Source organism: Glarea lozoyensis (genome assembly GCF_000409485.1).
Source record: "Glarea lozoyensis ATCC 20868 chromosome Unknown GLAREA7, whole genome shotgun sequence".
Taxonomy (NCBI): domain Eukaryota; kingdom Fungi; phylum Ascomycota; class Leotiomycetes; order Helotiales; family Helotiaceae; genus Glarea; species Glarea lozoyensis.
Genome location: NW_007361002.1, coordinates 975,955 through 1,003,136, shown reverse-complemented (window position 1 = coordinate 1,003,136; position 27,182 = coordinate 975,955). Strand labels below are relative to the sequence as shown.

Sequence of the window (27,182 nt, the reverse complement as noted above, 5' to 3'; positions counted from 1 at the left end):
CTCAGCTTTGCCTACTCGGGCACGTGCTGGGTATCTGTTTACAGATTTTTAACCAGCCAATGAAATGAGAACATCGGAATAACCTTTCCCCGGCAGCTCTCAATATCGGCACAAAATGTGACTGCGACGAAAGCACAACTTTGAGTCACGACCTAGGAGGCTACTCACAAGCCTCAATTAAGCAAAGTTTGGGTGACAGGAAATTCCCCGATATACAACGACATCGTCACCTGTACGATAAATAAACGAGCGGCGTATTGACGGCTGCACATACCTATTTCTTGGTGCGAAGAACGGTCCAATTACCCCGCCACCCCTCCATCGCAAGATGAGTATCGACTTTCCCAAGGAAGAGGAGGCGGTCCTCAAACGCTGGAAGGAGATTAAGGCATTCGAAACACAGGTCAGTAAATAACTTCCGAATCACTTCATGAAGACCTCGTTGGTTGATCATTTCTGCAGGTTCAACTTTCAGAAGGTAACGGAATATAGCCATTTCGCGCCCGATCGCATAACTAACAATTTTTCAGGACGCCCTGAATACACCTTTTACGATGGCCCTCCTTTTGCCACCGGTCTGCCCCATTATGGCCATCTTCTTGCTTCCACAATCAAAGACATTATTCCACGTTATTGGTCGATGAAAGGCTACCACGTTGAGCGACGGTTCGGATGGGATACACACGGGCTTCCCATTGAACACGAGATTGACAAAAAGCTTGGAATATCTGGGAAAGATGCAGTGATGAAACTTGGGTTAGCAAAGTACAATGAGGAGTGTAGAGCAGTCGTTATGAGATACTCGAGCGAATGGCGGGTAACTATTGATCGATTAGGACGTTGGATTGATTTCGACAATGACTACAAAACCATGGACCCTCAGTTTATGGAGTCTGTGTGGTGGGTATTTAAGCAAGTATTTGATAAGGACGCCGTATACCAGGGCTACAAGGTTATGCCTTTCTCGACCGCCTTGACAACTGCGCTCAGTAATTTCGAAGCAAATCAGAACTACCAAGACGTTACCGATCCAGCAGTAGTAGTCACATTTCCTTTACTCGACGACCCATCAACGTGCTTGTTGGCTTGGACGACCACACCTTGGACGCTGCCTTCTCATACCGGTCTAGCTGCTCATCCTGATTTTGAATATATTAAGATCCACGACGAAGCTTCTGGGAAGAATTATATCCTTCTGGAGAAACTCTTAGGGACTCTATACAAGGACCCGAAGAAGGCTAAATTCAAGATTATCCAAAAGCTCAAGGGAACCGATATGCTTGGGTGGAAGTATGAGCCGCTGTTTGATTACTTCTATGAGGATTTTAAGGATTACGGATTCAGAGTGTTCAATGCCACTTACGTTACTGACGACAGTGGTGTTGGAATCGTCCACCAATCGCCAGCTTTTGGTGAGGAGGATTACAATATTGCGATCGAGAATGGTGTTATCACCGAGATGCGTCCACCACCTAACCCCGTTGACGAGAAGGGATGTTTCACTGAGAGAGTTCGTGACTTTGTTGGCCAGCATGTCAAAGCAGCTGACAAGGCCATTATCAAGTACTTGAAGGGCACTGGAAGGTTGATAGTTGATTCTCAAATCAAGCATAGTTATCCTATGTGCCCTCGTTCTGACACGCCGCTCATTTACCGAGCTGTTCCATCGTGGTTTATCAGAATCCCAGAGATCATTCCACAAATGCTCAAGAACATTGAAGGCTCGCATTGGGTGCCATCCTTTGTCAAGGAGAAACGTTTTGCAAGTTGGATAGGCAGCGCCAGAGATTGGAATGTGTCGCGAAACAGATATTGGGGTACTCCTATTCCAATTTGGGTCAGTGACGACTTTGAGGAAAAGGTCTGCGTCGGCAGCGTTGCGGAGCTCAAGGAGCTTAGCGGTTATGCCGGCGATCTGACAGATCTACATCGAGACAAAATCGACCACATCACTATTCCAAGTAAGCAGGGCAAAGGACAACTGAAGCGTATTGAGGAGGTTTTTGATTGTTGGTTTGAGTCTGGCAGCATGCCCTATGCAAGTCAACACTATCCGTTCGAGAACAAGGAGAAGTTTGAAAAATCTTTCCCTGGAGATTTCATCGCTGAGGGTTTGGACCAAACCCGTGGATGGTTTTACACTTTACTTGTTCTGGGCACCCACCTTTTTGGTGTATCTCCATTCAAAAACTGCGTAGTAAACGGTATTGTCTTAGCTGAAGATGGAAAGAAGATGTCGAAACGGCTCAAGAACTATCCGGATCCTAGCATTGTTATGGAGAAGTATGGCTCCGACGCATTACGCTTGTATCTGATCAACTCCCCTGTGGTACGAGCTGAGCCTTTGCGATTCAAGGAAGCTGGTGTGAAGGAAGTTGTTGCCAAAGTTCTTTTGCCATTGTGGAATAGTTTCAAGTTCTTTGAAGGGCAGGTGGCCTTGTTGAAAAAAATCGAGAATGTGGAGTATTGCTTTGATCCAAAGGCAGAATCCACAAACACGAATGTTATGGACAAATGGATCTTGGCCAGTTGTCAGAGCTTGCTGAAGTTTGTCAATGAAGAAATGGCAGGTAAGAAATGCCCCTATGATGCGTTTTGCTGATGGGCTTATCTAATCAAAATTAGCTTATCGTCTTTATACCGTTGTGCCCCGACTCCTAGATCTCATTGACAACACGACGAATTGGTATATTCGTTTCAACAGAAAGCGTCTAAAGGGCGAACTCGGCCTCGATGATACCAAGCATGCTCTCAACACTTTGTTCGAGGTTCTTTTCACCCTAGTCAAGGGTCTCGCTCCTTTCACGCCATTCCTGACAGACACAATCTATCAGAAGTTACTACCACATATTCCAAAGGATCTTCAGGGGCAGGATCCTAGAAGTGTACATTTCCTTTCCTTCCCGGATGTGAGAGAAGAGCTGTTCAATGTCGAGATCGAACGTCGCGTGGGCCGTATGCAGCGAGTTATTGAACTGGCAAGAGTGTCTAGAGAGCGTAGAACTGTCGGTCTCAAGACGCCTTTGAAGACCTTGATTGTTATCCATGCCGACCCTGTTTATTTGGAGGACATCAAGTCTTTGGAAGGTTATATCACGGAGGAGCTCAACATCGTCAACTTAGTTCTTTCTTCTGATGAGGCGAAATACAATGTCCAATACAGCGTCAATGCCGACTGGCCTGTTCTCGGAAAGAAACTCAAGAAGGAGGTACAAAAGGTCAAGAAGGCTCTGCCAGCATTGACAAGTGACCAGGTGCACGACTACGTGTTGACCAAGAGTATTGACGTGGCGGGCATCAAATTGGTCGAAGGCGACCTGGTTGTGAAACGCGGTCTGAAAGACGACGACTCATCGAAGAATTTGGAAACAAACACAGATGAGGATGTTCTTACTATTCTTGATGCAGAGGTTTATCCAGAGCTTGCAGAGGAAGCCGTTGCAAGAGAAATCATCAACCGGGTTCAACGACTGCGAAAGAAAGCTGGTCTCCAGCCTACGGATGATATCAAGATGGAGTACAAGGTCTTGTCGGATCCGGATAATATCGGGCTTGACAAGGCTTTTGTTGAGCAGACTAAGACCATCGAAAAGGCATTGCGCAGGCCAATCGACAAGCACACAATCACTGAATTGGACGGAAAGATCCCTGATACGAAAGAAGATGGCATCATTTTGGAAGAAGAACAGGAGATTCAGAATGCGGTGTTTTTGCTAAGATTGTTGAAGCTATGATGATATACCAATGCCAAAAAAGTATCTGATTCGCATTGCAAGAAAGATCTTTTTGAGACAAGATTAGACATGTTGCCGAAGTCTTTTTGTAGCGTAGAGTAGTCTCTTTTTAGTTGTTGAAAATGATATCATGAAATAAATATCTATCCCTTGTCATTTTCACGATTTCCTCTTTGCCGCAGCCTACGAAATACTAAATCAGCTTTTCTCACCATTAGAGGTAATTACGTATGATCTTACGATGTAGCAATTCTTCAACACCATAAACTCCTTTGCACACATATCTTTATGTACGGACTTGTAATCGGCGAATATACATTTTCCGTAGGCGGAACTCTGATATCATCGTTATTTTTCGTGACCTCAAATCAGTCAAAACTTGGGGCGCGTACCTCCGCTGTACATTTCGAGACTGCTGCCGCGAATTTCTCGATTGGTCGCGTTCGTGTCGGCATTTTGATGGAGATGGTTTGGTTGTATGAAGAGGAATGTCGTAAGAAGAGAGGAGGCAAATATGGCACGTGATGAGGGTGTGCGGGTATTGGATGCGCGTTTGGCGGTAGGTGCCGGTCCGGCAGTTGGGTCTTTGGGTTTATATCACTATGTAAATTTCTGTAGTATTAAAGCCCACGGGTGTAGGTAAGCGTCCCTGTGAAATAGTTCAAATTGTATTAGTTAATAAGCTTAAGGGATAATGTATTCTCACGTCTTGTAAACGTACTGTGTTAGAGCTATTGTCGGCAGTAAAGGTAGAGGCAACTTTAATTTATTCCTAACGTAAGCATTTGATTTATACACTTTAAAAGCAACTCTGTTGAACTTTCAATGCTTTCATTGCTGAGACATTAGAACTATTCTGATTGAGGAGGCTGGTTGTTAGTTCCAGCAAGTCTAGATCCACATCGACCTAGCTAGGTGCGGCTCTAGCGCTATCGCCATACATTTGATATCCGTCGCGTCTCCCGAGGTCCCCCACGAATGTTGATCAGTCAGTTCACACGAATTATTACGACGCGACATTCACAATGGCACAGCCAGGATCTCCTCAATCTTCGGATGCCGCTGATAGCAATTCTACGTTTGAAAGCTTTATTGCGCCACGAGAGCAAACTGCACAAGCTGGATTTACTCAATCTACTTTTGATGGAGGGAACAATAACTACACCATGGAGCGAGACATTTCGACGCGACATGCGATGGGGGCTGCCCGTCCCCAATCTGCAAATGGTTATACCGACGACTATACTGTTGGCGACCCTTATTATAGCAATCAAGGTAGCTATGGTAGCTCAACTCATGTGTATAGGCATTAATGAACTCTACAGATGTTGCAATTCTTCACGACATCGTACTTCTTGCGCAAGAATTCCTTCCTACCCTCCCAGAGCGCGAACAACTACCAACGAACGCGCTCTTCAAGGCTTATTACGATATTCTTCCTCGCCTTGGTCTTGATGTTGATCATGACAATCGCTTTGCGCGAATACTATTCAAAATTGGCGGACTGCGCGGTCATGGAACTTTGCGCGAAAGATTTGTGGAAGTGCTTGGGAAGATGGGCATTGAAGTCGCTTTCGACGACGAAGCGTCAAACGCATCCGATTTTGGTAATGAAACTGAATTGCTGGTTTGGTAAATTGTGGCTGATCGAGTGTAGGAGAAGAAACCGACTTACCCTCTGCGAATACTGAGGAGCCTCTGGGGAAGGATAAGGATGCTACCATCGAAGCCACTCCATCACCCGAAGAATCATCTGTCGGCACGACCGACGCTGCCACTGAGCAGGAGCTTCCGCCTGTAGAATCCACAAACGCAACTACCGATGAGGACGGACCGCTTCAAAACGAAGACCAAGACTCGGATGACGAGTACCCAGGCGAAACCATTGCTATAACTCATGACAGAGCAACTCTCCTTCGTGGTGGTTTGGCAACCTGGCAAGCCAAAATGGCCCAGAGACGGGCACAGCAACAACAAGCTGCCGACGTGGACCGTAAGAAGATTCTTCAAGACGCCTTGACCAGCTGGCGATATAAACTCCGCTCTCAAATGGTCGAAGCAAAGGTCAATGAAAGGGTCGCTCGAGAAGCATTGCACAAGATGGTACTTGCAGAGAGGTGTGCTCATTTCCAGAAACAGCAGAAGCAAAAAGCCTTGATGGCAATTATGCAAAAGTTGGCCGAGAAGAAACAGAAGGCGCTCGACGCTGCGGCATACGAGCAGGAACAGAAGAAGATGAAGATGAAAGAGTCTTTGCGAGCTTGGGCTGAGAAGGCTAAGAAAGCGAAGGAGCTCAAACAGCAACAAGAAGCCGTTGCTGAAGGTATTTTGCAACAGAAGGCTAAGGCTAGCGCCTTGAAATTATGGTATGGACAGATGGTCCATCAACACGAGATGGAGAATACTGCTCTCTCCTACATTCAACCTAAAGTCTTACAGGTCACGCTTACTAAGTGGCGCGAGCACACACAGGAGAACATCCTCCATCGAGAGATGGAAAACAAAGCTCTTACTTTTTATCAGCCACGACTAGTCCAGGATACGCTTTCGAGATGGCGAGAGCGTACACAGAAGCACCAGCAACATCTTCAACAGCTTGAAACTTGGTCGAATGATGCAAGTTTCTATTTCAGAGCCACCAGGACCCTGAAAAAATGGAGAGAGGCTACCGAAGCTTCCAAACGAGAGAAGAGGAAGGTCGCTTACACGAAAGTCAGGCGAATGATCAAGATCAATCTCGCAAGAACTGTACTCCAAGGATGGCGTGAAAAAGCGCAACATATAATGGCGCTCAAGAAACAAGCGGAGGAATTCAATGCCAACAAACTGATAGCTACTGGAATCAATATCTTCGAAAAATGGCGAAGCAAAGCCGAGGAAACTGCTGAGATCCAAGAAATCGCTCGCAAGCATGTTTTGAAGAAGCATATGGACTCCTGGAAAGAGCGTAGAATTAAAGACGCTCAGGTCGCGAAAATGGAGGCTATTGCTCGGGAACATGTGCTCAAAAAACATTTAGTTCTTTGGCAGCATCGTAGAGCTAAAGATGCTGAAGTCGCGGCTATGGAAGAAGTGGCCAGAAAGCACACGCTCAGAAAATTCTTTGATATCTGGAAGCATCGACTTGAAGATCATCAAGCTCTCGAAGAGCAAGCGGTGATGACGTATCAAGAAAATCGGCAGACCCAGGCTTTGAGGAAGTGGAATATGAGTGCTCTTCACATACAATCGCAAACAAATTGGGCACATGACGTCCGCGAGAAAACCGCGAAGAGGAATTTTCGGAAGATGTTTACACACTGGCGTCAAAGAGCAACCGAAAATCGACCGCCTGAACCTCTGACCGCCGACCTTGATGATTTTGACGACCGTTTGGGTAGTACGACCAGATCCCAGGCGTGGTACGCAGCGACACCGTCGAAGAGGAGGACGGCTTACTCCACAACACCTAAAGTATTATCGACGCCTATGGAGAAGCAACTCCGGGCACAGTATCAAAAATAACATCGTTGAATGTATCACTGAATTGATACCTCGAACATGGAGTCTTAATGGGTTGAGACATGGAGCATTATGACGATTTTGGAAACGACTCACGGGCTTGATTACTGACGATTTACGAATTACGACTGACGGATTACGACTTAATGACTTTACGACAGATGATTAAACACAACATGGATTCACATGGGTTAGAATTGGATAGAATTGGGATTAGAGGCATGTTCTCACGAACACAAAAGGCGTTTAGGATTTGGATATACCCTGAAATAGATCGGGTTTGATTTTGGAGTTGGCTCACGTGGTGTCCAGTTGATAGCGAAAGCTCCTGGCATACCAACGATTACGGTATCAGTAATGTATTGTAATAGCTTTCTTTTGCTTTCGAGCTAGCTTATATGGTGTTCAGTTAAGCGAAAGCTCCTGCACTATATACAGCTTGGTGTTTTGTATTATAGTTATAGTGTTGTTAGAAGTGACTAACTCCAACACTTGCTATTAATCAAATTCATCTGCTCAAAGCCCCTCATCTCATACTATGTGATATATTTTTTCACCTGATAGACTTGCCTTGGAACGAGAATTATGTTGCATCCACGGCAGTTGGACCCCTCTTTCCTAGTATCCTTGTACAAATGCTTTGTTGCAACATCTCGAAGAAGGTCAAGCCAGAAACGAGTGAATATCAAGAATACAACGATATCATAGACATACATCACCCATGTTTCTATCCATTCCAGCCATATTAACCCCAAGCGAAGCTATCTAGATAGTTGCTTTAGGTAATCTACCGTGTTGTGACTCTCCGCGAGGTACAGGGTCTTGCAGGTAGCAAGGTCATTGGCTACCTTATAGCTGGCGTTGGTATTGCGCATCAAAAGGCGTTCACAAGAAACCAATGAGGATGATTACTACGACGAGCTTCAGATTGTGGCAGTTGCTTATCGTAATACTTGTATTTACTTGTACTCGAAAGACGGTCCTACGTAACGCTAATTCCAAGAGCTGTCTGATAAGCTGTAGCACATTGGCTGAATATTAGGGGTTTGAAATTGGAGAGAAACTTAGCGAAACTAACTTCTGTTGTTTTAGCTTTGATCTTGAGAGTGAAGAGGTAGTAATTTCACATTTATGTGATGATTCCTGAGTCGTCAAGTTTGATGAGGGCCATTCAGAAGGAACTGCCGAGTGACCTGCGCTCATTGGCCGGTCGGCAAGGGTCTCAGTTCCGATTTCGTCGCAAGGCGAGTAACGCGACCAACGCATTTCAGTACACGCAATTCGAACATAAACTTCTACGCCCTTACAAACCACGAACCGAAATTATCGAGAAGGTCGCTTTTACGGAAGGGGAAGATTCGCACGATCGTTTGAGATGTGCGGAGGAGAGAGATAGTATGAGAGCGGTGCTTCCTGGAAAGCCTAGGGCGAAGCTCCAAGCTGTCTGTACGGGCTGCTGGGAGGGCAGACGGTTGATTGTGTGTTATTGCAGTTGTCAGGAAGGTTGGAAATGTTCTACAGCTGACGAAATTCTGTGCAGGCGTATATAACTGGAAATGCACTCGTTGTGTTAACAGGCCCGAACGATATTCTTCAAACGATATACGATGACGACGAAGCCGAGCTCGAGGCCATAGCGATCGACGAGGCGTCCGGCAAGATCGCAACATGTGTGGGCAAAAGTGTGAGGGTTTACAGACCTTATGGGCAGGATGAGGGAGCGCTGAAGGTTGGTGGTAGTGGAATGATGCGAGAGTTGGGTGGTGGACTGACATGAGGATAGTGGGCGCTTCAGCATAGCTTCACAATCGATGAACCTGCCTTGACGTTATCATGGGGTGTCGCGGAGGAGTTATTAATCGGAGGGTCTTGGTTAAATTTATATTCGACCTTGGAATCGGATGAACCAACTAGGATATTCCAGCAACGACTTGCGAACCCGTTAAAATTCGCACATTTTTCTTACGATTCCGCATATATCGCCACGACTGGCAATTATGACAGACTGGTCAAAATATGGCGACGGCTATCTTTTGGTTCCGACGACACGCGATTCGATTTCTGCTACCTTCCTCATCCTGCGGCCGTTACAAGCATGCACTGGAGGAGGCCGTACCATGTGGATCAGACGATTGACAATGTTCTTTATACCATCTGCGCGGACAATGTTTTGAGGATATGGGCTGCGACTGACCCTCATGCTCTACAATTCCTGCAGCTGTGGGCGGAGATTGATCTTAAGGAGTCGATACAACCTAGAAGTCTCGAGGTAGAAAAACCAAGCGTAAGATACGCTTTTGTCATTGATGGTAGGGATTTTATATTAGCAACCGAACATGCGGTACAAGCAAGAAAGGCCGATGGGAAAGACGACCATGCTTTCTCACATCTCATTGAGGTCGCGAATCGAAGTCCTGAAATATGCGTAGTACTCGATGGTTCTGGAAATATGTCTGCGTGGGGGTTAGAAAATGTGGGTTGTAAAGCACGGCAAACAACGAATATCTTCAATGTTGCCCATGTGGATGGATTGCAACTTGGACTTCCCACAGATTTATCCGAGGATTCGAAATATGTGCAATTTCACAACTATTGCAATAATGACGCAGGGGGTCTTCATTTGCTGGTTCATCATTTTGATGGGAGAATAGAAGTATTCGAAAGCAATGTTGCAGATTTATTTGATCCTTCTCCTAGATCAGATAGATTCGTCGCCAAAGCTACTTGGACCGGGCATGCATCTGTGATCAGGAAAATCATCCGAAATGTCAGCGGGAGAGCCATTGTTTCGAGGACTGACGGGAATGAAGGAATCGTATGGAGACATATGGATACTCAAGGTGGAGCGTCTGTTCTACGACAGAGCATCATCACTGAGAGTGATCGCATCCATCGGATATGTGTCATGCGAAAAGGCAACTTCGTTATGTACTTGCACTATGACAAAGTTGTTCTATGGGATACTCGTGCCGCTCAAGCTATACGGCTGGCTACTTGCAACTACTTCACTGAAGGGAAGCCGCTATGCATTTTGATGCTCCCAGAAGTTGAGAAAGAGGGACCAGTTGCTCATGTGGCTACCGTCACTTCAAAGATGAAAGGCGTTGTGTGGGAAGTACGATTGCCTCAGCCGCCGAGACGTGGAAGCGTTAAGAGTACCTCTGAGTCAAACGGCATGCATGAGCCGTCGATTAGAGAGTTCTGCAAATTTGATCTTGGAGTCCAGGATGATGTATCCTATGTATTGCCTGTGGATCCCGCTGGATCACCTCCAGTGATTTCCGGCTTTCTGGATACCTTCGCCCGGGATATCGCAATTTCATATACACACTCTGGTGTACTGCGCTCCTGGACTGCTAGGATTGATTTTGCTAACGAAAACGTCGACTGGCTGGAAACATGTTATGTCGATACTGGTATCCGTGAACCTGCACTTGCTAGTGGTAGCTCTATACGTAAAGCAGCACTTGTAAACTCGACGAGATCAGAGCTAACAATTTGGGATGTCCGAGGAGCACAACTCGAATTCTCACAAGACTTTGTTGATGACACTATTCGTGATTTAGATTGGACTTCCACACCAGACGACCAGTCAATTCTGGCAGTGGGATTCCAGTTTAGAGTCTTACTTCTAGCACAGATGCGATACGATTATCTCAATAAGGGGCCGGCATGGGCAGCTATTCGAGAATTCAATATTCGAGATCTCACACCTCACCCTATTGGTGATTCTGCGTGGCTTGGTGGTGGCAACTTGATAATTGGAGCAGGAAATCAACTGTTTGTATTTGACAAGGCGATCGATCCTACATTAGCTGTGATAGCGAACTTAGGTCTGGCACATCGGAAGACACCTTGGGACTTATTTGAAGTCGTAACCAGATTCAATGGGCCACTACCGGTCTACCATCCACAATTCCTGGGTCAGTGTACCCTGTCCGGTAAGAGCGCGCTTGTGCAAAAAATATTACTTGCCTTGCACAAGACGCTCAAGTACTACGTGGAAAGCGATACCATAGATAATCATCTGGGGATGAATCTGGAGGAATTTTATGAACCCAGTGATGTAAGAATTATGACATGACCTGAAAATGATTACTGATTATGTATAGTCGATTTCAGCTTCAGCTCCTGGTCACAAGGCTGGTAAAACGGCTTTCAGTAATTTCACTGATGAAGAGGAAGAAGCAGAGACGGTCACAGAAGAAGTTGCCCTGGCCATAAACGAGAAACTCACGCATATTGCACTACCGCAATTATCTCGTCAAGAGCAAATTCATCTTGCAGATATCGTTGAATGTGTATCCATCGTAGAAAAGCAAAGACGATCTATGGATGACAATGCTGCTCGATTCATGCTGTTTTTCCGTCAGCATGCGCTTCGGAAAGGGAGAGCAGCCGAAGCTAATATCAGTTGGAGAGAAATATGTTGGGCTTATCATAGTAATAGCCAGGATATTCTAGTCGATATGGTGTCCAGGCAGTTTCATGGGAAAATGCAATGGCAACATGCGAGAGAGAGTGGCATGTTCATGTGGATGACAGACGCAATAGCTTTGGTAAGTTACTTATTTCCAGTCTTCGGGGAATGGTTACTAACACTATTTTACAGAAAGCGCAATTCGAAAACATTGCTCGGAATGAGTACACGAAGAGCGACATGAAGAACCCAGTCGATTGCACTTTGTTCTATCTTGCGCTCAGAAAGAAAGCTGTTCTACAAGGTCTTTGGAGGATGGCCGCATGGAATCGTGAGCAGTCGGCTACCATGAAGCTTCTTGCGAACAACTTCCAGGACAAGAAATGGAAGACTGCTGCACTTAAGAATGCATATGCTCTTTTAGGCCGGCGTCGACATGGTACGGTTCTTCATCACGATTCTGGAAAAAGTTGCTAATGTTTTTATAGAGTATGCTGCAGCCTTTTTCCTTCTCGGCGACTGCCTAAAGGATGCCGTAAATGTTATTCTAAATCAATTGAAAGACCTTCAGTTAGCGATTGCAGTCACACGAGTCTATGAAGGGGAGCATGGACCTGTTCTTCGGGAGCTTCTCCAAGATAAAGTACTTCCTTTAGCAGCTCAGGAAGGTAACCGATGGCTTGCTTCGTGGGCATTCTGGATGCTTCATCGACGCGATATGGCCGTGAGAGCATTGGTCTCACCCGTTTACACTCTGCTGGAGACCCCGGCTTCACCTAGCAACCTTCAGTCTAAACTGTTCTTAACAGACGATCCCGCGCTAGTAATTCTCTATTCTCAACTCCGACAGAAAACACTCCAAACCCTTCGAGGAGCATCCAAGATCACACCCAAAGTAGAATGGACCTTTGTTCTTCATAACGCACGATTATACGACCGAATGGGCTGCGATTTACTCGCGCTAGATCTCGTGAGGAATTGGGAATTCTTACTCACTCCAAAAGAGCCAGCGTCAAATGGATTATCTGATCCTGATCCTAGGAAGTTGTTAAGGCGGAGAAGCAGTCTGGTCGTGGCAGATCTACCGCAACCTGCTGTGGGTGTGCCTGGCGAGATGAAGAGTGGACTCGGACTTAAACCGCCACCTAGTGTGTTTGAGGAGCCGGAGTCGAATAGTTTGTTGGATAGTTTTGGATTCTAGGTTTACATGGTGTGGGATATGGTTGAGGCGTAACTGGGTCGGGTTTAATATGTATGATATTTGATATGGAGGAACAATCTGGGGGAATCTATCGAGGTTGGCAGTGTAACATATTTGTCTTTGCATAGGAAGCGAGCATAGCGATGGTCCGGGGTCTAATAATCGCTGTATTAATTGGAAGGCTACTCGCGCATCTCGTTACGGTGGAATTTAAGAAGTAGCCTGACATGCTATGCCTCACAGTCTTGTTTTTACACATATACCATAGCTTATCTTGGAATATTCAATCTATCGGTCATAAGCTGCTTACGTCAACTTAACTCCGAAGAAATACGTCACGGCGCCTACTCGAGTACCACTTCAGTACCGTAAGTTTCCACGCCTAGTAAAGTCACAAATCCATATATCTCAAGGAAACTCTCATGATCAACAATCAGAAATTCAGTTGTGTTGTCTTACATCGACGTTCATCTCAAAACTCACCCTCTCACAAAACGACCCCTCACTCACAACTCATCCTCAACCCCCTCCCATCTATCCAAAATGAGCACCTCCCAGCCCTCAGTCTTCCACCCAGGAAACACCGCCCTAATCACAGGCGGCGCCTCAGGAATCGGTCTCGCCCTCGCAACAAAATGCAAATCCGCAAACATGAACGTCATCATCTGCGACATCAACACCGAAAACCTGTCATCTGCTCAGACGGCCCTCGAAAAGGTAGACGGGAGCGGGAAAGTTAAGACGCTTCAGCTTGATGTATCGCAGATCGAGAATTGGGAGAAGGCTAAGGAGTTGGTTGAGTCGGAATTTGAAAGTGCGTTTACCCTTTCTCTTACCCCCAAGGAGTGGTTTTGATAGAATTGAATAGACAAACTCCACCTCCTCGCTCTCAACGCAGGTCGTTCCATCGCCGCCCCCTCAAAGCCCTGGAGCGATCCAAGTTACTTCACTAACACGCTAGCAACCAACACCTTTGGCATCACGAACGGGCTGTGTGCGTTACTTCCGTATGTCACGGGACATGAGGAATCTAGCAGTATCATCATCACAGGCTCGAAACAGGGGATCACGAATCCACCCGGAAACGCAGCGTACAACGCCAGCAAAGCAGCCGTGAAATCTCTCGCCGAATCCCTTTCATTCACCTTAAAGGATAAGAAGAACACGAGTGTGCATTTGCTCGTACCAGGCTGGACATTTACGGGAATGACGGGCGGCGGTGGGGTGAAGGAGAAGCCGAAGGGCGCGTGGTTTCCGGGGCAAGTAGTCGAGTATCTCGTGCAGAAGATGCAGGAGGGCAAGTTCTATGTTATTGTGCCTGATAACGATGTAAGTGAGGAGATGGATCGGAAGAGGATGCTGTGGGATCGCTTGGATCTTGTGGAGGGACGGCCGCCGCTTACGAGGTGGAGGAGGGAGTTTGATGGGGAGTTTAGGGAGTGGAGTGAGAAGAATAGTGTTTGAATCCGGTTGGGGTGGTTGAGGTTGAGGTCTATGTCGTTTGTGGGTTGTGAAATGGAAAGCAGGTACCCCTTTATGGCTCGCTTAGCAGGTCGGTTCTCGTTGATAGTGATGTTATGATTCGTTAGTAAGGACGGAGGAGAAGGGTGAGATAACAGGAGAAAGTGTTAAGTCAAGCGAAACTGCTTGAGAGTTTGAGAGTGTAAAGAAAATGAATTATTATAAATATATCCACCTATCTACGTACGGGGTATCGTGTATATAAATGTAACTGTAGACCTTCTCATATCGTCTCATCTGCTCTCCTTGTATCTCATCTCATCCCAGAAAAGAAGAAAAAACACATAACGAAACGAGAAGGAACAAATGAAATACGCTGCAGCAATGCCCAAAAGATGCTCCTAGCTCCAACGCTGAAAAATCTCCGATATCTCGTACACTCCTCATCTCTAAAACCCCTCACGCCAAACTAGGCACCTTCTTAACCGGCGGCTCCGCACTCCCATTAGTCTGCACAACCTGTCCAACATCCTCCACACCCCCCTCACCCTCCTGCATATCCTGCTGCACATTCTTCCTCGGACGCTCCGCAAGTTTCAACTCCTCACGCTGTCTCTCAAAAACACCCTCCAGACTCTCACCCTTTCGTCTAGCCTCGAGCGCTCGCTCCGCCATCTCCACATTCTCAAACGCGCCATTCGCTCTCCACGTCTTCTTCTCCTTAAGGAACTTGACTCTGCCTTTCAAGCCATCAGCTTTCTTTTCTTCCATGATCTCCCAGATTTGCTGCACGACCTCCCAGCCGTGATCGACTTGTTCGATGGCCTTTTTCTTTTCTTCGTCGCTGAGAGCCTTGAAGTTGCGTTGGCCCTGGACGATCTTGGCTTTGCGGATGAAATGGGTTGGTTGTTTGGATTTCATCAGCTCCTTATGGGCGCCTTTGAGGGTGTAGCCGAAGGGTCCGAAAATGGCTGCGAGATCTTTAAGGACAAACCCAGTGAGACCCATACCAACACCTTTAACGAAACCAACAGGACCGCCATCGCGAGCGCCTTTGTATGGCTGTACCACTACCCCAGTAAAACCATCATAAATTCCATAAACGAATTCCTCGCCAGCGGCTTTGAGTCCTGACTTCATACCGGTAATACGTGTTGGCCTAACAAAGTTAGCTTTCATAGCTCAATCACACTAAAGAAGAGTTTAGCTTACCTTCTGACCGTAGTATCTCCATAAAGTCGAGGAGCATTATGAAATCCTTGGGCGACTGCCAGAGTGAGATCCATAGGTAAACGAGCAACTGCTTCTCCAGTCCGACCCAAACCACCGCCAACATCTCTAGCATATTCCTCGGCGGGATTATCTTCAGGTGCAGTTGCGATCGATGCTTTGTCAAAGTAATCCTCCGCGGAATCACCATTGGCGGCACGGTGTGCAGGTATTGGCTCCCCAGATGGCGTATGTTTTCCCATTCCTAGAATAGGAGTTTTCGGGCCTGGGGCGACAGTAGCCATGTGCTCAGCAGCGACTCGTTCATTAATGGTTTGTTGGGCTGGAGATACTACCGGGTGATCATTTTCACCCGCCCCATTGACTGTTGATTCCTTTGGCTGGCCGTTGCCGGTAACTCCGTTACTTGATGGACTCCTAACACTGTTTGACTTTGATTTTTCTATCCCATTCTTTCGTAGTGACTTGTGCACACTGCTCTTGGCTTGAGCTTCCTGTGACTTTCTTTGCCGCCGCTCTTCTTTTTCAGTCCGACGTTTGGTGGTCTTCCTAAGCCTGAAAGGAATGCTTCCAATACCAGAAGCAATTCCAGTAACGGTTCCCATTATGGCAGTCGCACCACCTGTCAACGGCTCACCAGGCCCTTCAAAGTCATTCCACTCGTTGTGACGGATGAGCCGAAGTTGTTTCCAGGATATTCTCTTCTTCTGGACTAGAAGCTCTGCGGCCAGTGCACTAAGCCGAAGACGGGTGTCTTTGAGGATCCATACGGCAACTCTATCTTCTAAGACTGAGCAGCGCATCGAATGCTCTCCTCTCAGAACCAAGCTTCTATGAAATGAAGTGACCGCGTTTTTGGCACCATCTCCCTCGGCTTCAATATTCTTTGCAATCACCATAGCCTCCTCCTTCGCCTTGTCAGTAAGACACTGTTTAATACCTTCAGCCAGTTTATCTGCAGTCAAGCTCTTGTAAGGTACTGGCTCTGCACCAGCTCCAGCTTTTCCAATCATTGAACCCCAGAACTGCTGATCGCCGAAGAAAGGAACAACCATTGTTGGTTTGCCACACTTCAGTCCAATGGCAGTCGTACCCGCACCACCGTGGTGTACGACGGCTTCGACTTTCGGGAAAAGCCAGTCGTGTGGAGTGTTTTCGAGCATGAAGATGTTATCTGGTGTATTGTTTTCATCACCGAGACCTCCCCACCCCTTCGAAACCAGAGCTCGGACTCCCGCCTTCTCGACAGCCTCGAAAATCATGGCAGTGAACTTGTCAGGATCGTCAACAACAATAGATCCAAAGCCAATGTATACTGGTGGTGGTCCGGCATCCAGAAATTTTACCAATTCCTCAGGAGGTTTGAACGAAGAAGCGAGATCCAAAAACACGAAACCTGCAATATCAATCTCAGGTCCCCAATCAGCCGGCTTAGGTATCAAGCCAGGTGACCAAAGGTATGTGTAAGGAACTTTCATCCGGTATAGTTGACCTGGAGCCCACAGGGTAGAGACGGGCTCGAGGCCTAACGTCTTGACCCGGAAGTTATTAATCAGATCACCGAGACTGTAGAGATCAGTATACTGCTAAAAAGACGGAGACAAAACACTCACCCCTGCCATGTCATCATCTCCACCAATGGATACGACATAAAATTCGCATATCCAGGATCAACATTCGTCTTTTTGATATTCGCTAAAGGATGAGGAAACGATTGTGTAGGGGTATATGGAAACGTAAACATAAGATGCAAAGGAATACCAAGTCTTTCAGCGCAATGTATGTGAGCAAAAGAGGGTGGGTTGGCGATAATAGCATCCGCCACAAATGGGTTCTTCTCTCCCATCATTTTCAAGTTAGAAACATCTTTCTCATCATCAGTAGCATTAATGCAAGCACGCCAAAAGCCTTCGAACATTTCCGCCATTTGACTTCGTCGCCTCCCGACTTCGCCCTTTTTGAGCGTGTCCATGGTCGGGATCATACCAGGATTTTTTACCATGAATGCCATCAATTCAGCAGGGTCGCCACCAACCGAAAAGAATTCAAGGCCTGAATCTTTCTCCACAAAGTCTTTGAAAGCTGGATGTGTGGCGATTCTGACTCTGTGCCCATACTCCTGGAGATTCTTGCCCAACTTGAGGAATGGTTGAATATCTCCACGACTACCAATGACCATGACCACGATGTTGAGTGTTGGCCGCGGTAAATCAGATGTAATTGTCGTACCTGAAGACGATCTTGAAAATCCCGGTTTGTCGCCTTTGCTTGTCTCCTGCTTCGTCTCCGGCTTCAGGTCTTTCATAAAGGTCGCACCCAGAGCTTTCGCCAAGTATCCTGTGTTACTTGTTTCATTGACACTGATATTCAACCTTCCATCTTTCTTCGACACTCTACCTTTCGTGTTGAAATCGTCATTGCCCACGTTAAATCTATTGTATTCTCCACTATCGCGGCTTTCTCGATTCTTCTGCTGATGCCCACGGCGATGCGGTCGAGCTCTCGAGTGTTTCTTTGGTGGCGAGGTTCCTTGCTGGTCGTTTTCGTCTGACGATGACTCGGAAGAAGAGGTGTCATCGCCGCGAGAAGCGCTCAGGATAGCGGTGTTTAGAGCAGAGGTGTTTGTTCCCATGCGCGCCATTCGTGCTGGCAGTACAGAGTATCTCGCTGTAACTTGTGGTCTCTCCGTCTGCCAAGTCCGTGGCAGGTTTGGACGCGGTCCTTCCTCAGAAGTCGATCGCGTTTCCTCTGGGATCATCGTGTTCGCGAGAGGACGGTTTGAAGGGCTGGCGAGTGTCTGTTCTGCCGTAGGATCGCTCGCCCCTCGAGAGGCAGCTGCGGCGGTCATGATGGCGTGAAGTGGGTGGGTGTCCTGCTAGATAGTGTTCACAGCATAACGATTGTAATATGATTTGAAAGATTGCTCTATGGTACACGAGATGGGCAAACGGAATGATTGTGTTGGTACAGGTGCTGGACCAGAATAGACACGAGTAAATGCCCAAATCAGTCGTAGTTAAATGGTGGCCACAAAGTCTGTTGCGATGGTAGCGGACGAAGAAAGAAGCTAAGAGGAGTGGTGTGGTCAACATGCAATTGTAATTTCGATGGCGGCCACGGTCCAAAGCACCACTCAGACTTCTGCATCACTTGGCTCCCGTTGGCGATGGCTCGATGACGTCGGAAGGCCGATTCGAATCGAGAACGGGCCGGGGTCGGCAAGCCGGTTAGCAGGCCAATCGCGATTTTGTTCCGCTGTATTTAGTGCCCGTACGCCAATAGGAACCTTATTCAGAACACGCAGGACGCCCATTCAGGTTCTCAACCCTCCCACCACAGGGATCACCCGCCAGCTGTTGCAGGTCAGCTTCCAGATTCAGGGCAACAACCCACTAAAACTGAATGAGCTGGACGCACAGGGCAATAATCAGGGAAAAGTGATTCAGGGTACAAGAGTATGAAATCTCCCGAAACTTGTAAATGAGTTATCTCGCAGACACCTGAAATGGTCATACTGGACAACTCTACAACTTCACAACATTATCGACACTTCTGACTATCAGCTGCTGGAAAAAACTAACACGGCTCGACCTATATAGTTCGGTTGCTCGGGTACCAGCCGTCAAATGGTTGGTGGCAAACGCAGCAGAATACCAAGTGCCGAGTATGCAGCCAACCTTGCCTGATTCATACAGTGACCCTCATAGGGCAGAAATGAGCTACAAACATTTGCTCCGTACCAATAGGTGGTGATACCAATCAACAAAAACATCAACTCCAGCATTTCCGTCACTCACTCGATGCCCATGTGTTGCCAACTCGCTTAGCATTGCAGTATCAGCCCAGGAGACAACTCTACCAGCAAGCGACTGATGCTATGCACGATACGTGATACTTGATTTCACCGGATGTTGAGTCTCCAATCTTCCCTCTCCGGTGTGTCGTTGAGCACTCTTTCATCGGTGGTCCCAGCATCTCCAATACCCCACAATCTAGTCTCGGCGTTGTCAAATCTCACCCCTTCCAGCCAACTTCGCTCATCGTCGCCATTCTCGCGACCCCCGTAGAGGCCCTGAAAACCTCGTCCGGTCATGCCATCTGGGGAGCCTGAACGTCTAACACCAGTTCTTCGAGACGGCGTTGCAAATATGCCAGCCCGTTGCTCTGAAGTCCCGCTTCCCGCTCCATCGTGGTTTCCAGACAACCCTCCCAATCGGCCACGCCAGCTGGCAATCCGGTTGGTAGGCTCTGTCCAAAATGGATGGAACCGAGATCGGTGACGAGACTCGGGCAGGTGGGCCGGCGTTTGAGGCTGGGTACTTGGTGAAAGACCATCATTGTACACTCGATAATCTCGTGGCGTACCATGTGAGTCGATTCTAGGAGTTGGAGAGGCTGATAAGGGCGAAGAATGCTGGAATGGGGAAGGGGTTCGGCTTCCGAGGCTTCTCAACGGCGAATGAGCTCTATAAGTTGAAACTACACGAGCTATCAATTGGCCGGTGCTGCTTATACGACTGGACTGTAACACATTAATCATCGTTGTATTTCAACACAGGAAGGTCACCTACTGGTGAGGATCCCCGTGTTGCCAATATCTGAGGGCTGTCATTACGGTCAAGTTGGCTGGAACCTCGAATCACCAATTGTTGCTCCACGCTGTGGTCTGGCGAGGAAGAGGGCATGTCCGCTGGACTAGCTCCAAGACTTGGGCGTCCATAACTCCCTGGTAATGCTTCCGAGTTTGAAGCACTTCTTCGAGCTGACGAAAACGGAGGAGGTAGAGGTAGGTTCGGTGAGGACCTTGTTTCTGGGGAGTCGTCGTCAATTTCTTCTTCGTCGCTTTCTGTGAGTCGCGGTGAAGAGAAGATGATTTCTCTATTGCGCCGGCTAACATGATGTTTAATGCCTTCTTGAGAATGCGGAATGATGACAGCCCTAACAGATGAAGTGACCGGGTTGCGCTGGGTACTTTCTCGTGGCTCCTCTTGTGCACCCAGAGTATCTTCTCTGATAGATATTGTTGCAGAGCTGCGCAAAGAGCTGTCTCTCAGTTCTTCATGTAAGCTCACTGTATCATCTGGCCGTGGTGTGGTCTCGTCCATGGACCCAGAAGACGCACGTTGCTGCTCATACGCGGCACTCGATCTCTCCGAGTCATCAAATGAGAAACTGTTCGTTTGATGCCGAAACCTAGGAGATATCCGTGGCGGTCTTCGTGGAGGAACTGAGAAAATTATGCCTGGGCTGTTGTGCGAAGCGACTCGAGAAACTACCCGTGGAGTAAGTGCGGTGATAGGACGAGGCTCAGGGGACATTGAAATATTCTGAGATAGATACAGTGGTGATCGAGGTAGTGGCGGCTTGGGCCTTGTGCTTCTAATATCCATAGGATGGAGGTGTTGAGGAGTTGAGAAATCGTCCGGACCTGAGCAGTTAGCTTGATTTAAACGGAGAGTATGAAAACCCACCAAAAGATGATGATGTTGCGGAGTTGTTATTTTGGCTGGGACTCTCCGTAAATCCCCCATAATGAAAATCGTCCTCTTTCTCTGGGGAATTGGTCGCTGGTAGTCGAGAGTCGGTTCGGTTTGATTGAAGACAAGACCTCTGTTCGTGCTCGTCATCAGCTGAATCAGTCGACGACTCATTATCATTGAAATGTGGGTGTGGTTCTGACGATTCAGAGCACTCTGCACGCTCGAGAACCGTTGCAATGCTTGCTTGTCTGGGTGGACTGTTAAGGTTGCTAGATATGCTCGGCTGTCGAGTTTTCCATTCATTCCTTCTGACAGGAGTCGAAGTGGCATGGGTCTGCCGGCGGTTTTGAGGCCTGAAGTTGCGTAAGTCCTCACTATGAGGGTCGACGGTCAGTGACTCTAGAAGTGCAAGCTGTGCTTCTACTCTCCGTTGACTCTCGCGTTGTAAGAAGTCTCGCACATCGCTTTCCCCAAGTACGATTGCGGTAGGCGAGAGGCGAATCATGGTGTTGCAGCCGACTACTAACAAGAACCAAAGAAATTATTGGCAGTGTCAATTTTGAGATGGTGGTTGAAAGCGCCATAGGTTTGATCAGAAGGAGTGCTGAAGTGATTAGCTTCTCTCGACTGTCAATGTGACCATTTTGGCAGGCGCGACCATGAGCTTAAATAGCAACACAAAACATGTATGCCATGTCCTTTGCCTACCTAGGTATACTTCTTCGCACTGCAAAAACATTCAAGATAAAATATTGGACGAATTGGAACCTAGCAGCACTTGCCATGATTGCTCGGTTGCAGGTTGATCTTTCAAAAGACTTGATCAACTCAACCAAAAAAAAACCTTCCTGTGAACTCATTTCTGGCTCTAGAAAGCATTGAAAATGCTTTGATAACACGTCATAATTTTTGGAAGATTGAGTACAGTATAGCCGTCGTCACTGGGCAATAGAGCAGGCTATGCTGACTTTGAAACGAATTGGAACGTGAATGAACCTGTACTATTATTAAATAAAGAAGTACAAAGAACGACCCTAAGGGAAGAATGCACAAATATTAACCTGGCAAAGCCCTCTTGTCAGTTCTAGGCTCTCGCTTTCAGCCATACCAGACCTCTGGACATTACGGTCCTTACTAGAAGGCCGTACGACTCTTTCAACGAATCCGAGGTTAAGTCAAAATATCCTCTTTTGTGTGGATTTTGTGGACTCATTAAATTGGAGTCCACCTAGGGTTTCAGGAAGTCTTCTAGTTAGGTTCGCTTAGAACATATATAGAAATTTTAATTCACCTGTTTTCGTCAGCTCTAAAGGTCAATAATAATCAGTAGTGAATCTTAAATGAGGCTTACGCGTGTAGATATTATATAAAGCCTAGGTGCCGTGAATGAATAGAGACATGTAGAAGCAGAGCGTATCATAACGGCCCCAGTCGAAGAATTATTCCTTCTCCATCCAAACGAAAGCAAAAGGGATGAGATGAGACTTGTTTATCTTGAAATTGTAAGTCAATTTTGCCAGTAATTAGCTGACCTCTCAACGGTCCCAGGTTAGACAACAGATCCCTGCAAGCTAGATCTAGATCTCTGATCGATAGATCTCGTGGAGCCCGACAATTCATTTCCTGGTCGGATCATAACACATGATGCATTGGTGCATATGTAGAGTCAATATCTGAGCAATTTCGACCGAGCCAACGGAATTCGCTCGTCAACACGTCTTTAAATGATGTTTACCAACACTTACGCATATTGGCATATTGGAAGACCAAGCCAATCACAACCGCTTCAATAGCGTCTCCACAACCAATCTTACCCGCGTCGTCGCCTCTACGCCAACGCAGCCGTGTCTAATAAACTCTATCAAATACGTGCATTGGCTTGTCTCCCACAACCAAACTCCTGACTCGGCGGTCCTGGATTAAGATTCGCTCTCACCGCGCTCTGCACCCAACCCAGTTCGCAGCGCTGCAGCCCTGTACACCCGCTTCCCAGAGAGTTCAGAATAGTTGCCTTCAGGGCCCCCGGACCCTGTCGTCGACCCCAAAGAAGCACCAGATCCTCTCCTCTTGGGCACGTTTGGCAGTGCCATGTCCGACGCTTCCAGCCTGCAATCCGAACGCAAGACTAAGTCTCGAGACTACTGAGCAGTTGCGCTGTCTTGTGCTCTGCTGCCGTACCAATTACGCAGCCTGCAGTGTGCAGTGTGCAGTCCCTCCAGCCACTGCGCAACGACGCAATGGACCACGACCTGAGTCTCTCCCAATCGCTGGGTGGCCTGCGCATAGCAAACCCAGATAACACTGCTGCTGGCTCCCATCAACCAGTTCCGGTCGATGCCAGACTTGCTGGTCCTCCTGTCTCATACACGGGCACCGCAGAAACACTTCCTCATAATTCTACTCGGCGGCCGTCTCCATCACAATCACCGCCGCTCCCGATCTCCAGAGACAGCCGAGCATCTACCGACCCCCAGCTGTCACACTCACAAGCGCAATCTCGCAGACATTCAATCTTCAATCGCCTCCGACGTGGTGAGTCTGGTCCCGACTCTGCGACCGTCCCTTCACGAACTCCACCGCCGTCCGAACGCAAAGCACCACGAGCCGACTCGAACGGTGGCTTGTCTCCCAAGACCTCCAACGACCCTCTAGCACGAGCAGCAGCAGCAAAGGCATACCGTCAGTCGATGCCCTTCAACCACCAAGCTCAACAACAAGCACTCTACCCCCCTTACCAATCGAATGCGATGCAGACCGGCAACAGAGGATATCCCCCTCCGGGCAACAATCGGCCGGTGTCTGGCGTCTATTCTGCTCAACCACCCCCAGGAGCCATTCCATCGCGAGAGCACGGCTCATATCGACTTCGACACGAGCCATCAGACCCATCGATGTCGGGACAGTCTGGAATGCCGGTGAGGAGTGCTTCGCGGAGCACTGCAGTTGCAATGCAAGCTGGTGTGCCATCGCGAGAAGGCAGTCATAGGGATCGAGCGTACGGACAAAGTAATCAGATGCCAGGAGGGAACGGACCTATGCCCCCGAGAAGAAGTTCAAGAGGAATGGGTGGTGGAAATATAGACCAACCAGCTTCGGGGCCCTCGAACGGTGGCCCGGCTCCGTTATACGATGCAGAAGGGAACCCATTACCAAACACGACCGAAGACTGGAAAGATCGAGGTGCGGCAGTGGGCGTAAGGGAGGAGTATGATGCGAATGGGAAACTGGTCCTGAAGCAGGTGAAGAAAGGAGTGAAAGATTTTGCATTTGGTCGGACGTTGGGCGAAGGTTCATACAGTACAGTACTACTGGCGACGGATAGACAGACATTGAAGGAGTATGCGGTCAAGGTTTTAGACAAGAAGCACATAATCAAGGAGAAGAAGATCAAGTACGTCAATATTGAGAAGGACGCTCTAAACCGACTGATCGAGCATCCTGGTATCGTTCGATTATACTACACCTTCCAGGACAACTCATCGCTTTACTACGTTTTGGATATCGCGAATGGTGGAGAGCTGTTAGGTGTCCTGAAGAAGATCGGCTCTTTTGACGAAGAGTGTACGCGATTCTACGGCGCTCAGATTCTCGATGCGATAGAGCACATGCATAATAGAGGAGTGATACACCGAGATCTCAAGCCCGAGAATGCGTTGATGGACGATCAAATGCACATCAAAATTACCGACTTTGGGACAGCGAAACTACTCCCAGACCCCAGAAAGCCGAAAGACCAAACGGGGTACGATCCTTCTGGAGCAACCGATGAAGAGTCGACCAGAGCAAAATCTTTTGTAGGAACGGCCGAGTACGTCAGCCCCGAGCTTTTGACGGACAAAAATGCTTGCAAAGCAAGTGATTTGTGGGCCTTTGGCTGTATAATATACCAGCTACTAGCTGGACGACCGCCGTTTAAAGCTGGAAATGAATACCAGACTTTCCAGAAAATTGTTGGTCTCGAATACGAGTTCCCACCTGGCTTTCCACCCGCGGCGAGAGATCTGGTAGAGAGGCTCTTGGTCCTCGATCCACAAAGACGACTATCAATTGAGCACATTAAGAATCATGAATTTTTTGAGGGTATCAAATGGGGTCGCGGCCTTTGGCGACAAAAGGCTCCTAGACTCAAGCCCTATGTACCACCAACTCAGGAGCCTTCTTTGATAAAATTGAACGGTTATTCTGGTACGCCACCTCAGCAGATTCCATCAGCCAGAGGCCCGCTTCCAGCAACCACTTCTAACGGGAACACTCGACCACAACCAAGAGTCATCACAGAACTACCTCCACCAACCCAATTGGATATCGAGTGGTCGCCTGTTCTCACACGTAATAACGAGCGCATTCTAAAGCTGGGTAACCTGAATGTATTAAACGCTCCAGCTGCCCATAGTCCAAACTCGAAACATGGCGACCATGGAGAGGCACAAGAAAAGAAAGGCTTTGCCCGATTTTTTGGCGGAAGTACCACGAAGAAGAGACAAAGACTGGTGATGATAACATCCAGTGGTCGGATTCTCATGCTCGCGTCTGGGGGCGATGAGAAAAAGACCAAGTCTGAGATATCACTTCTTGCATCAGAGTGTTCTTGGAGAACGCAGATAGATGCCAAAGGACAGGAAGTGTGGTGTGTTGATACTGTAAGCGTTGGAGGCCTAACCAGAATTGTTCGGAAGCTAATTGGGAATAGCGAGGGACACACTATACTTTTGAGGATTGTAAATCATCAGTTCCGGCAAACGATTCTACGAAGACCACCGCCCGAGAATGGATCGAGTCACTTGAAAAAGCAAAGGATATGGCACTCTCACAAAACATGAGTGGGTCTTACGCCAGTGAAAACGGATTTGACATGCCTTCGTCTCTTTCAAGCCCTACTAGCACAATCCATGCGGGAAGCAGCGTCTATGGCGAAGGATTCGGGGTTTCAGACCGTTCCGGTCGTAATCATCTATCCAAAAGTCAAGCTAGCCTGGGCGGATTCGGGGATGAGCAAAGCGAGAAATCAAGCAAATCGAGACACCGATTCAGTAAACGACAATCTAAAAATGGTCTATCGACACCATTCTAATTCAGATGCTTTGGCACCGTAACATTCAGAACACGTTCAAATGGAACGTAAAAGAGGGAGCACATATTACATTTATTGGGCGATGCATTTGATAGCGTGGCGTCGGGTCGGATTTTCTTCACTTCTTGCATGCCATACCTGCCCTTTTTTTTTTCTAACGATTTATGTGTGTTGTGTCCCTCCTTTCCAAAGGAAAGCTATTTGCAAGACCAAGGGAAATGGTCAGGGAGAGAGATATCTGCGTTAAGCATCTGTTTAGTTGGCTTTTTGTTCTTGTTTTCGGGCTGCATACCAGAAAGAGTTTTGGCCTAGAGTCTTCATGGGGGGTGCTGATATGTTCATTTTGGGGATTGGAGACGACAGCTCTCGTATCATAATGGCCGACCCACGTCGTTTGCTTTCTGCCTTCTTATTTGTAGAAGATGAATATTGTGGTGGGATTGGTTTGAAAGAATAATGGTTCTCATGTATATTACAAATGTTACGTGGAGAAAATAATATCGGTGTTGATGGGGTTTCAGGTCTTGGTAGCACCGACATATTGTTAGCATGTGGATATCGGATCACCCGGCAGGTATCATTTGAGTTCTTGACCATTTTCTTAACTTTCCCGAGCTTTTGCCAAGTGGCACTGTTTCTCTTAATGCTTGAACCGCTCTCTTGGATAAAATGCCGACATGCAACGAAATCCTTCGCCAAGTGGCGATCATCCAAAGTTTCTTTACGTCTAGCTACCTTTTTTTGTCAAAACAAGCACAGTTTGAGCGCGGAAGTAGAGATGCCATTGTAGGATCATTACTCTATTTAAGCCCGACCCAGGCATCTGCTGGAACGGACATGGAAGCACAACGGTACTGGCTAAATGGAAATCTCGATTGGCTAATCACCTTCCCGTGGATGAAGTCTACGACGCCTTGCCCCATTCGATACCGTACTTGACCTTCCCCCATATCGTCGTACAATTTTCCTTGCTTGTCCTTCTTGAATTCCAAATCGGATTCTGGTTACATGTGCTGCATGTCCCAAGAGATGTAGCAATCCCCGCGTTTCGCTTGAGATAAACATCTCACTGCAGGATTTCCGT

General features: G+C 47.5%; 7 protein-coding genes across 7 annotated transcripts; 5 read left to right on the top strand and 2 right to left on the bottom strand.

Moving 5' to 3' along the window:
* Positions 1-328: 328 nt before the first annotated feature.
* Positions 329-3,734, top strand: GLAREA_01522 (Nucleotidylyl transferase; the record flags this gene model as incomplete). Its single annotated transcript, XM_008088738.1, has 4 exons — positions 329-403; positions 463-478; positions 531-2,570; positions 2,626-3,734. The coding sequence occupies 4 exons, from the start codon at positions 329-331 to the stop codon at positions 3,732-3,734; spliced, it is 3,240 nt and encodes a 1,079-aa protein (XP_008086929.1).
* Positions 3,735-4,759: 1,025 nt separating this feature from the next.
* Positions 4,760-7,238, top strand: GLAREA_01521 (uncharacterized protein; the record flags this gene model as incomplete). The annotated part of the gene is made up of 3 exons (XM_008088737.1): positions 4,760-5,009; positions 5,060-5,341; positions 5,392-7,238. 3 exons carry the CDS (start codon positions 4,760-4,762, stop codon positions 7,236-7,238), a joined length of 2,379 nt encoding a protein of 792 aa, XP_008086928.1.
* A 1,133-nt stretch (positions 7,239-8,371) lies between these two features.
* On the top strand, positions 8,372-12,856 carry GLAREA_01520 (WD40 repeat-like protein; the record flags this gene model as incomplete). Its single annotated transcript, XM_008088736.1, has 6 exons — positions 8,372-8,713; positions 8,776-8,964; positions 9,019-11,301; positions 11,348-11,794; positions 11,848-12,094; positions 12,144-12,856. 6 exons carry the CDS (start codon positions 8,372-8,374, stop codon positions 12,854-12,856), a joined length of 4,221 nt encoding a protein of 1,406 aa, XP_008086927.1.
* Positions 12,857-13,399: 543 nt separating this feature from the next.
* GLAREA_01519 (NAD(P)-binding Rossmann-fold containing protein) lies at positions 13,400-14,320 on the top strand (the record flags this gene model as incomplete). Its single annotated transcript, XM_008088735.1, has 2 exons — positions 13,400-13,670; positions 13,725-14,320. 2 exons carry the CDS (start codon positions 13,400-13,402, stop codon positions 14,318-14,320), a joined length of 867 nt encoding a protein of 288 aa, XP_008086926.1.
* A 456-nt stretch (positions 14,321-14,776) lies between these two features.
* GLAREA_01518 (UDP-Glycosyltransferase/glycogen phosphorylase) lies at positions 14,777-18,395 on the bottom strand (the record flags this gene model as incomplete). The annotated part of the gene is made up of 3 exons (XM_008088734.1): positions 14,777-15,476; positions 15,530-17,113; positions 17,161-18,395. 3 exons carry the CDS (start codon positions 18,393-18,395, stop codon positions 14,777-14,779), a joined length of 3,519 nt encoding a protein of 1,172 aa, XP_008086925.1.
* A 1,053-nt stretch (positions 18,396-19,448) lies between these two features.
* GLAREA_01517 (uncharacterized protein) lies at positions 19,449-21,532 on the bottom strand (the record flags this gene model as incomplete). Its single annotated transcript, XM_008088733.1, has 3 exons — positions 19,449-20,069; positions 20,119-20,975; positions 21,019-21,532. 3 exons carry the CDS (start codon positions 21,530-21,532, stop codon positions 19,449-19,451), a joined length of 1,992 nt encoding a protein of 663 aa, XP_008086924.1.
* Positions 21,533-23,264: 1,732 nt separating this feature from the next.
* Positions 23,265-26,098, top strand: GLAREA_01516 (Protein kinase-like (PK-like); the record flags this gene model as incomplete). Its single annotated transcript, XM_008088732.1, has 2 exons — positions 23,265-25,667; positions 25,718-26,098. The coding sequence occupies 2 exons, from the start codon at positions 23,265-23,267 to the stop codon at positions 26,096-26,098; spliced, it is 2,784 nt and encodes a 927-aa protein (XP_008086923.1).
* Between the last annotated feature and the right edge of the window lie 1,084 nt (positions 26,099-27,182).